The sequence below is a fragment of the Durio zibethinus genome, chromosome 4 (assembly GCF_047325235.1).
Source record: "Durio zibethinus cultivar Kanyao isolate XHJ-2024 chromosome 4, ASM4732523v1, whole genome shotgun sequence".
Classification (NCBI taxonomy): domain Eukaryota; kingdom Viridiplantae; phylum Streptophyta; class Magnoliopsida; order Malvales; family Malvaceae; genus Durio; species Durio zibethinus.
In genome coordinates this window covers 14,951,278-14,963,122 of record NC_143165.1, presented here as the reverse complement: position 1 = coordinate 14,963,122, position 11,845 = coordinate 14,951,278, and the positions used below count along the sequence as shown (strand labels likewise).

Sequence of the window (11,845 nt, the reverse complement as noted above, 5' to 3'; positions counted from 1 at the left end):
ATAGATATTTTTATAATTTATCTTTTATTTTTTTTTGAAAAATTATTAATAAGCAAAATTAAATTAAGTAAAAAAGCAATATCATAGTAATTTAAAAAATGAAAAATAGCTAAAATACAAATCCAATTGTAACATAATTAGTCTCTTTCTCTGTATTTATACATTTTGTCATTTAAGAAAAATTATATATCAAAGTCATTTAAAAAAAATATAAAAAATTATATACGAAAGTTGAAGTCTTGTGAAATTTGGCTTACTCACGCTTATAGATAACTCAAATAATTTTAGATATAATATGATGATATGATATAAAAATAATAAAAAAATACATGAAAGTGATATAATTTTTTATTTAAAATTTTGACAAAAATTATATAAAAATTTAATAAAAACAAAAAAAAAGAAGTAATTTGTTTTTGATGCATAGACATGAATTATGGTCTATTAATTTTTATCTTTTACACAAGCAGATAGGATAAGAATACACCAATTGCGAATTCCACTTTTGGGTGAAAAAAATAAAGAATATATTGATGGATTGTGCTCGAAGTAAATAAAGCAAAATTCCAAAGCAGGTTGCACGTTTTAGAGGGAACAAGGAATTGCACGTAAATCACACACTGATGCCCTTTATAAATAAGCTAAACTAATAGAAGAAACACAGAGCGCTTGCTTCAACCATCGTTATGGAAATTAGAGAAGCAGCTGCTGTAGACATGGACAAGCAAGTAGTGCCCAAAACCTTATCTGAAATTCTGTTTGAAAATGCCATGAAAGACCAATGGAAGCAAGTTGTTGAGACTTACAAGAAAAACGATGAGAGCCACAAGGCAGTGCTCACAGCATCATCGGATACTGCTTTGCATTTAGCAGTCTCAGATGGGAAACCTGAGATCGTGTCTGAATTGGTGGATAGCCTAGGCAAAAATGCTTCAGAGATTCTGAAAATGAAAAACAAGAGAGGAAATACACCTCTTCATACAGCAGCAGCATTGGGATATTTGAGCATGTGCCATCAAATGGCTTCCAAAGATCACAGCCTTATTGCTGAATGCAACAATGAGAATGAGACCCCTCTTTTCTTGGCAGCCCATTTTGGCCACAAAGATGCTTTTCTTTGCCTCCATTTTCTTTACAAAGGAAGCCGCTCGGAGATTTTGCGGAGGAAGGCTAATGGGGATACCATTCTTCATGCTGCCATTAAAGGAGAATTCTTTAGTAAGTCTTCTTAATTTTCCTATCTCTGATTTGATGAAAATTTTGTTTCCAACCCTATTCAATGAAACGAGATACTAGTGATTAAGAAAGCATATAATAGCTTTGGAAAGGTTCCAAACCAAGGAAATTGATTGGGGATTATATTGACTTCACACATTTGAACAAATTAGAACCCATTCAAATCTTTTCCTCTCGTTCTCAAAATAAGAACAGACCTTTTAGACATTGTTTGTTGAAGAAAAATGTAACTGAAAAAGATATTTTTCTCTCTTGTGACGTGTTTAATTAGTAGTTTGATTTTACAAGTATAAGATGTCATAAAATTATATTTTATTGTATTTCAAAGTTATTCAATTCAACTCCTTTTACATACCATAATTAGTTGGGGGTGAAATAAACTTAAAAGATAGTAGCATTTATAGTTACTCTTGTAATTTCAAATATAATATGGTGACACGATATGAAAAAAAAAATATAATTTAAAATTTTAACAAAAAAACTATATGAGTGTGACAAAAATTTTTAAAAATATATTTTTTATTTAATATATCAATACGAATTATGATATAATAATTTTCGTATTTTACATACGCTAAATCTGAAATAAACAGACTCAAATATACAAATAGCTAGGTCTCTTTGCAGCAAGCAAACTTTATATTTTGTTTCTCTATCTTAAAGCCACCGCAACTCTCACAAAAACAACACTAATTACCATTGACAGGATTAATGGATGCAAATTTATATTTGTTAATTAAACATTACTCCCATGCGGCAATCTTAGTTCAATTAAGAATAATTACTAATTTCTATCGATCACTTTTTCTTAAATGAAAAAAAATAAATTTTAATTTAAAGAATTGGATAAATTATTAGATTCTAAAATAAGCATTTAGAAAATTTGTTTTGATTGATTGATAAAAATTATCTTAATAATCCATCTTGAATTTGATTTGAAGGTTTGGCATTTCAAGTCATACGCAAATATCCAGAGCTTGTGAACGATGTTAATGCAGATGGTTTCACTCCTCTCCATATTTTAGCAGCTAAGCCTAATGCATTTAAAAGCGGTAGTCGTCTGGGCCGATTTCATCGGATCATCTATCGATGTAAGTATTTAAAAAATATATATTTATATATATATATATATTATATTTAAAAGTAATTTTATAAATATCTAAACTCTTGAGTGCAACCCAAATTGAGTTAGATTTGAATATAATTTTTAAATTTGACTAAGAATTATAATTAAATTTATTTAAAAAGTAATTTATTTGTATTTAATTTTAATTTAAATATTAATGTAAAATACATAAAATTTTAATTAAATAAAAAATTAGACAGACATGGTTCATGCTTAAGTTTTTGAGATGTCAACTGAATCCTAATCATTCTAACTCATCCATATCTTTAGATCACGCATGTTATTTATTAGTTGAAGATTTTAATTTATAAACGTAAAATTTTATATTTTTATAAAAATAAAAATTATTTCAGAACTTGTTATCAAAATTTTCAATCTCATCGTCTATAACACTATCATTAATTTATTACCATTAGCGTCCTTAATGCTGAATTTTTGTTAATGCCAGGAATGATGAAACTTGGATTATGTTGTGTTTTTTTAATAAATTGTTCATGAGTGAAATCAAACTTATCAAATCAGTTAAAAAATTTAAAGGTTTGTCCTAGATTTGATTTGCCCGTTAATATCCGGTAGCCTCGTTGTACTGTACATAACTAAATTATATTTTATTTTTATATTAAAAAATATTTTAGAAGTAAAAATTACAATTAAATAAAAACTAATAAAATAATATTTGGACCGGTTGAATCGAGATAGTGCTTGGAAAACCATATTCAAGACATTACATGTCATTTCCCTTAATTTTTTCTATTCTTTCTTTATTTTATTTTATTTTTATGTTTAATAAATATTATTTTTAAAAAATTATGTGGGTTTCATTTGATATTATTAATTAAAAAAATTTTTCTTCTTTTTTTAGATACTTTATTTTTTTATTAAATAAATTTATAAAAAAGATACCAATAAATGTGTTGAAGGGACTCCATTTTTTTTATCTTTTTTTTTGGGGTTTTTAAAATCCATCAATACAATAAAAAGTTTAGGTTTCAAATGATGATAGGCGTGTCCAGGTGACACTCTATTTCTCTTTTTTTTTTTTCATTCTTTTTTACTTTGATTTTTTAAAATTTGTTTTTGTTTTCTTTTTTTCTTTTTTCTTTTTTTTTAATTTTTGACTATTTATTTTAATTAAATAGATTTTTTAAGATAAAAATAAATAGAAATAGACATGATAAAATAAACTCTATTCGATAGGTTTCAATTCGTTTTGATCTAATATGCATTTTTTTTTAATTTGAGATAGGATTAGATTTTTTTAAAAAAAAAAATCAAGGTCGAATTGAAGGCAAATTTAAAGTATTACATCCTATCCAAGGTATATATAAAAATATATTTTTATTATTTATTTAATTTATATCTATATATATTATATTAATAAAATCATTAGTTAATATTTTAATTTAATAAATCCATGTAGCATCCTAAATTTGCTTTTTCTTTCTTTTTTTTTTTTTGCAATTTCCTTTTTTTTTTTTAGTTTTTGACCTTTTTAATTAGATAAAATTTTGTAGGACAAAGTTAATAGAGGTAATGATGACAAAACAACCCATATCCAATGGGTTTTGGTTCACCCTAATTTTAAAATTCGAGATTGGATCGAAGTTTTTTCGTTTTGAAAATCTAGTTTGAGTCGAATGTGGTTTATGGTGTCTCCCCAGGCACCAAGTTTACATAAAAATATATATTTTATTATTTATTTAATTATATATATGTATTATATTAATAAAGTTATTTTTAATACATTGATTTAATAGAAATACAATATTTATACATAATTAAAATGTAATTTATATTAAAAATAATATTTTTACGAACATTCAATTAATTTCAAATTATTGAATTAATTTTGAATCAATTTGAATTGAATGCGGGTTATAGATATAAGTGTAGGGTTGTGATTAAGTATTAAAAATAATAACTCGATGTTAGGTCAGAATTAAAGTTGTGTTGAATTATTAAAAAGTTAAGTTAGAGTTAGGATGATCATAAACCTACCTTGAACTGACCCATTATCATTCTTAAAATTAAAGTGTCTATGTGGCACCTCCATTTGACTTCTCTTATTTTTTGGATTTTTTTTCCTTTTTTGGTTTTACCTTTCTTTTGGTTTTTCTTTTTTAAAGTGGCTATTTTACTATTTCTTATCAATGTTTGGAAAAGATAAATGGACATTAAAATTATACACATGGTATCTCCATTTAGCTTTCTTTTCTTTTTTCAGTTATTCCTGTTGTTTTTGATTTTGTTTTGTCATTTTGTTTCCTCTTTTTAATAAGATAGTTTCTTTTAAGAAATGGGGTTGGTGAAAGTAGGGATGGCAAAACATCCTATATCCGATGAATTTTGATTTGTCAATCAAATAGGAATAGCTTTTTTTTTTTTTAAATTAAAATTGGTTCAAGATGGGATGATTTTTTTCTTTTTGAAAATCGAGGATGGGTTGGAGGTGGGTTTAGGATACTCCATTTTGTCTCGAGGTATATATAAGAATATATATTTTATTAATTATTTAATTATATATGTATTATATTAATAAAATTATTATTTAATACTTTAATTTATTAAAATACTATATTTATATATAATTAAAATGTAATTTATATTGAAAAACAATATTTTCATTAATCTTATATTATTAAATAGATTTTAGATTAAGTCGGACCGAATGGAGATTTTATATATATCAGTTTAAGATCTAGTATAAAATATAATAATTCAATATTAGGTCAAAATTGGGATAAGTATAAATCCGTCCCTACTCAAGCTGTTCCCAACCCTAAGTAAAAGTGTCCACGTGAAACCGCATTTGACTGCTTTTCCTTTTCATTTTTCCTTGGGTTTTTCTCATTCTTTTAGTTTAAATTTTTTTATTATTTTTTAAATATTTTTAAATTATGTTTGGAAAGATGAATTTGAAAAAGTAGATTTACATTTGATTTATTATATAAGATATAAGAATGAAAGGGATAAACAATCTATAAATTAATTAATAAATTTTCACTGATTATTATTTTGTTAAAATATTATAAAATTATAAACAAAACTATACTCACTGATTATTAAATCCATTATGAACATTTTTAACCATAAATAAAAAATTTGGACCCCACGGCAAAGTGTGAGCATATTGCTGGTAACATTTATATATATACTATATTAATTTAAGAATTAGTGTTTGGTATATTGTAATTTTTTTTATTTTATAGACAGAATTAAAAGATTGGTACATATTTTATTTCATTTTTAATTTGTTTTTTTATAAATACACCTTAACAATAAATCTAAAATGATATCTTATTAATTTTGTTTGTGAAATTTAAAAATTTTACTAACAACAAATGAATAATTTTTCAGTAATATAATTATTAGATTTTGATACCTCTATTCATATGTTAGTTTGAAGTACTTAACTCTTTCATTCACTTCGAGTTTCTAAAAAAATAGAGAAAATTTTAACATTGACCATATCTAAATATGTATTGTTCTTGATTTACATCTAGAATATGGAAATTGGTGGAAATTTACTTACATGAAGAGGACAAATAGAAACTGTCTGCAGCATTTTTTTTTTTTCTCATATTTTGTTAAAACATGATAACGAATTTCTTTTATTGCTTTCATATGTTGTAGGCTTAATAGTCAATGAACCAAATGAGATACATCGTGACAATAACAACGCCGCTTACCTGGAAAGGTTCAAAGGAAGAAAAGATCATTGGTATCCTGAAAATTATGGAACATGTGCAGAATTTTTTCGTATGCTGTTTGGCGTGGTCTTTTATGGATTGACATTGGAAAGTGGGTTACTCTCTTTTTTTTTTTCATATACATTAACAAAATTTTTATACTTCCTCCACCTCAAAATTATTATTCTTTATTTTTTTTGTCAAATTAATTTAATTTTAACCTTATTTTTAATCAAAATTAAAAAATTAAAAAATTTTTAAAAATAAAATTTGTAAATTTGAGTTTCAAATTGTCTAAAACATATATATATTTTAAAAATTTTAATTTAATATAATATTTTAAAATATAAAGGTCAAAATTGAATTACTTTGATAAAAAAAAAGTCAATAGAAAACAATTATTTGGGATTGAAAGGTGTTTAATAATAAAGCATTAAAATCGGTGATTGATTCGAGTTTGCAGAGATTAGGTCGGCCAAAGCTATATGCTTCCAGAAAAATGATGAAGAGAATGCAGCTTCACAAAAGAGAATCAGCAATCATGGTAAGAATCATAATCACTTGGAAAAACAGCTTCATTATATCTATTTGTTGTCATGTTTAACCTTTGATTGGTAAAAAAGAAAAATGAAGCATGATGTCCTATGAAAAAAAAAAAAAAAAGAAACTGTATTTTGCTTGTATTCAAATAATAGAGAAAAGCAAGAGTAAAACAAAGTTCTATCAACCCAACATTGAAATTATTAGGGAAAGCAAGAGAAACGGAGGTACATGTTAGTTTTATTCCTCTATTAATTAATCATTATAAACTTGAGATAAATGTAAATGTGAATAAAACATGACGCACCACATGTGTTTAAGATCATGGGACATTGATGTTTACATATACTTGCATCTAACATTGTTATCATATATACATATACTTGAAATGTTAAAATATGTGACATATGGCATGTGATGGTAAAAGGATATGGCGGACATAAAATTTTATATTCAAGTTTTACTATGCATGAATTGGATATAACTTTATTTATGTTTACTTTTTTTAATTAGTTTGTGTAATTTATTGATTGTGTTTTCATATTGAATGTAATAATAATATCATATTTGTTGTGAATTATTTTACTATGATGTAATTTTGAGATTTGGAATGTAATCTAAAAAAATATTAAAAGTGAAATTGAAAGGTCATTAATAAAGATTATTTTCTTAAAATTAACATCATATGTGATTGCGATTTACTATGTTAATTTAATTAAAACTTGTGTGTGGCCATAAAAATATGGTTCGAATCTTTGTATCAAATAATGCTCTTTTATTCTGCTATGAAATTATAATCCTTTCTGCTTATATCTTTTGAAGGTAAAGGTCCTGTAGAAGAGGAGGAGGTCAAACAAGACTCTCTCAAAAGAGGCTATCTTCCACCCAATTATGCCACATTTATCCAGTTTCTTAAGTTTTTGATGAATTTGCTACTAATTGTTATGGGATTTGGTTAGTATCCTTATGTTTTATCACTGCAGCTCAATCACATTTATCTTATGACTTTAAAACATATATAAATAAAATTAAACTTTGGCTATGATCATAGAAAAAGAAAGAAGAAGGTTTGAATACAAAACCTTCTTAAATTAAAATTAAATTATCTTTCAAGTTACTATTATTTTATTATAATAAATTAAATTTTAAAATATTTATTTTCATTTAATTAAACTTTTTATTGGATAAAACTTGATTAATAGCTTGTCACTGCCATATGATTCAAGTGATTAGTTTTCATTAAATCGAGAGTTTAACTAAATAAAAATAAAGATTTGAAAACTCAATTAATTGTTATAAAATAATATAATTGAATGATAATTTAATTCTAATTCAAGTTTTTTTTTTTAATTTATCACTGATAATTGAATTGAAAAGTGTAAGGAATCAGTTCATAAAAAAAAGAAGAAGAAAAATGATTTAATGAAGTATATTTATTTTCCAATTAATTGTTCTCTAGTTTTCAAGCTTATATTTGGAATATTACAGGCTTTCGTAGAATAAAGAAAATCATAGCAAAGAAAGAGAGACACACATGGGCTTTGCAGGTCATGAATGAATTGATAGAGAAAACTTCTTTATACAAATATAATGAAGGAGGGACTGCAAAGGATGGAGAGTTTGACATTAATTTCGACCCACGCCTTTCTGGGGCAGCTCAAGGTGTGGAGGCAGAAAAGAATGTGTACCCTAAAGTGGATCAGCTGCGTCAGGTTGGGCCAAATTCCCCGTTGGTAACCAAAGAAGCTGAAGGTAAACCATGACTATCATATTACTACCTCCTAAGTAATTATTAGCATTTAAACAATACTGTAATCCTGTTAAAATATTTAACGCACAGCTTAACTCAGGTAGTTTCTTAAGTATTAAGCTGCCCTAAAAGATAGCATCTTGTAAATTTAGAATTCAATTCCGGCTGCAACATCTCTCATGTTAAAAAAATCCTGTTAAAATATTGGTTAGGAATACTTTTTGCTATTTGATGTTATTAGAAATTGAAGTAACGAAAAGTTAAATCTCATAACAGGTCCCTCAAACAAGGAAGGGATATTAGCACCGATGGAAAGCTTTATTAAAGAATATCGTATAGTAGGATCGGTGGATTCGAAGAGTTCAAAGCTTGCGGTGAAGATGGCATTTGAAAAGAAAGTAGCTCATGAGCCAAAAAGGACTGAGTCGCCTATCCTGATAGCAGCAAGGATGGGTGTAACAGAAATGGTGGAAAAGATTCTAGAAAAATTTCCTGTTTCTATTCAGGACTTGGATGCCAATAACAAAAATATCTTGCTTTTGGCAGTGGAGAACAGGCAAACTCATACTTTTCGGTTCCTAATAGAAAGAAAAACTCCACTGCATGAAAGCGTTTTTCGACAGCGGGACAACCAAGGGAACAATGCATTGCACCTTGCAGCCAAATATGGAGAATATCGGCCTTGGCTCATTCCAGGATCTGCATTACAAATGCAATGGGAACTCAAATGGTACAAGGTATGCTCTAGAACCTTACCTATTTTAGTAGTATGAGACAGTGGCGAATCCAAAATTATTTTCAGGTTAGTTCACTTATAATCAAAAATTTTGGATAGATTTATCAATTTTATGGACGGAAAAGGTGTTCAAGAAAAAATTTTAAGGTGGGAAAGAAAATTTTTTCTCAAAAATTGTTTTTTTTTTTAATTTTGGGTGTCTATGAACATCCTACCTTTAAACATGAATCTGCCACTGAGTAGAGTTTCAACTTTCGAAATTGTTATATTATCTATTCCCTTTTATCTTCTCCATCCTATTTAAATTAAGTAATTCTACTAATATTGCAGTTTGTCAAGAATTCCATCTCACAGCATTTGCTTGTTCATTACAACCGCAAGAATCAAACGCCAAAACAAATATTCACTGAAACACACAAATCTATTGTCAAGGATGGTAGTGAATGGCTCACCAAAACCTCCGAATCATGCTCTCTGGTAGCAGCACTTATAGCAACAGTAGCATTTGCAACTTCAGCGACTATTCCAGGTGGAGTCAAGGAAGAAACTGGAAAACCAGTTCTTGGGGATGAACCTGCATTTTCTGTCTTCTCCATTGCATCCCTAGTAGCCCTTTGCTTCTCTGTGACAGCCCTCGTCTTTTTCCTGGCAATCCTCACCTCTCGATTCGAAGAGAAAGATTTCGCTCATAAATTGCCTTGGAAACTCATTCTGGGTTTAACAGCATTGTTCACTTCTATAGCTGCAATACTAGTCTCATTTTGTGCAGGCCATTTCTTCGAACTCAGAGATAAATTAAAATTCGCAGCCTTCCCAATTTACGTAGTAACATGCTTGCCAGTATCCTTCTTTGCTCTTGCACAATTGCCTCTTTACTTTGATCTTCTACGAGCTATCATCCAAGAAGTTCCACAGCGCAGTAACAAGGAGTTTACTCACTAGCTAGACTGCTAGCATTTTTCATGGCCATACTTGTTTTCCAATTTTTATCAATGGTTTTTTTTTTTTTTTTAAACAATGGTAATGTTTCATTAATAAATCTGTCTTACTTTCTGCATGAATAATATGCTGTACTCTTGTACCCAGACTTTACCTTCGTGACTCTGTAAACCAGATTTTGCTAGTATATGAGCTGCTTTGTTTCTAGCATGAAAGACTACAGTACAAGACTAGGATGAAAGATCATGACTTGCTTGTTCTAGACAAGGGCAAGTCGCTACACAAGCTGCATATCATTATGAGCTGCTTTACTCATAATGCGCAATGCTCCATCAAAATTCACCTTATAATCGCCAATCCTAGGGGTAGCCGATATTGAGAGGACTGAACAACCCAGCCTTTGTTTGTCACTTTTGCTTGGTTGTACTATGGCTAATACTTTCTGGTGAAATTAGCAACTTCTCAGGGCCTTTGTCGGGATTTAGCATGCAGTTCACCATTCCTGACACACCAAATAGTCCAGTTGACAACATGAGAATGAGAGAAGTGCTGCCGCTACTGGTGAAGATGAGCCTGCACCAATGATACTGCATCTAGGAGAAGGCAACTTGAGATGGAAGCTAGGCAATACCAGATGATGATAGAGGAAAAGTCTGAATATGATGCTTAAGAAATAAACATTCTCAAAGAGATCTTATTAAGGAAAGAAAGGGATAAGCATTTCTTGGAGAAGGAAGTTGAAGCTTACAAGCGAATATTTTTTAAAAAAGAGCCATTGGATACTGATATGTATGATATGGTAGCCATGCAGGACCAAAAGATTTTAAATGAGGAGCCGGTGCCAATCCTGCAGCAGATCAGTGAAATTGTTGGAGAGAAGGAAAAGACCAAAATTAACAATGATTTTTCATAGTATAAGATCTAATTTATCGGGTCAACAAATCATAACTCTTGCTTTTGGGAAAAAATTACCACACACTTCACAGCACGTTTCAAAGTTCGATTGGTTGTCAAGAGATTCAGTCAAAAGAAAGGTATTTACTTTGATGAAATCATTTTTCTAGTTGTTAAGATGTCATTTATTCGTGTAGTTCTAGGTTTAGTAGCTACTCTTGATTTAGAGATTGAGCAAATGGATGCCAAAATTGCTTTTCTCCATGGTGACTTGGACAAAGAGATTTACATGGAGCAGCAAGATGGTTTCATGGTAAAAGAAAAAGAAGATTTTGTGTGCAAGCTGAAGAAAAGTCTTTATGGGTTGAAGCTAGCACCAAGAGAGTGGTATAAAAAGTTTGAGTCAGTTATGGGTGAGCAAGACTACCAAAAAACTACTTCTGACCATTGTGTGTTTGTGAAAAAATTCTCTAATGATGATTTTATCATATTATTACTTTATGTTGATGACATATTGATTGTTGGTAAGAATACTTCTAGAATTGACCAGTTGAAGAAGCAATTGAGTAAATCTTTTGCTATGAAGGACTTGGGGACAGCATAGCTCTTGGAATTTGAATTTATCGAGATAGAATAGCTAAGGAATTGTACATGTCATAGAAGCACTATATTGAAAAGATGTTTGAAAGGTTCAATATGGATAAAACTAAAATGGTTAGCTCTCCTCTTGCTATACGCTTTGAGCTAAGTATTAATCAAAGTCCTTCTATAGCTAACCTTCTACAGCTAAAGAGAAGGAAGACATGAGAAGAGTTCTGTATACTTCAATAGTAAAAAGTTTGATGAATGCAATGATGTGTACTAGGTCAAACATAGCCCACGCAGTTGGTGTTGTTAGTCATTTTTTGTCAAAATCTAGGAAGAGAGCATTGGAA

The 11,845-nt window shown here is 28.6% G+C and overlaps 1 protein-coding gene across 1 annotated transcript; it reads left to right on the top strand.

The window, feature by feature from the left end:
• The first annotated feature begins 639 nt into the window (after positions 1–639).
• LOC111288931 (uncharacterized) lies at positions 640–10,203 on the top strand. The gene is made up of 8 exons (XM_089760353.1): positions 640–1,218; positions 2,178–2,327; positions 5,996–6,163; positions 6,515–6,595; positions 7,414–7,545; positions 8,080–8,343; positions 8,618–9,078; positions 9,408–10,203. The coding sequence occupies exons 1-8, from the start codon at positions 687–689 to the stop codon at positions 10,017–10,019; spliced, it is 2,400 nt and encodes a 799-aa protein (XP_089616479.1). The 5' UTR covers positions 640–686; the 3' UTR covers positions 10,020–10,203.
• Positions 10,204–11,845: the final 1,642 nt, after the last annotated feature.

What these genes read in the sequence shown, in the direction of transcription:
- LOC111288931 (XM_089760353.1), top strand. Translation starts at nt 687, where the DNA reads ATGGAAATTAGAGAAGCAGCTGCTGTAGACATGGACAAGCAAGTAGTG. An exon ending in ACTAATTGTTATGGGATTTG is followed by an intron (nt 7,546 to 8,079) that starts GTTAGTATCCTT and finishes GGAATATTACAG; the next exon opens with GCTTTCGTAGAATAAAGAAA. An exon ending in GGGAACTCAAATGGTACAAG is followed by an intron (nt 9,079 to 9,407) that starts GTATGCTCTAGA and finishes CTAATATTGCAG; the next exon opens with TTTGTCAAGAATTCCATCTC.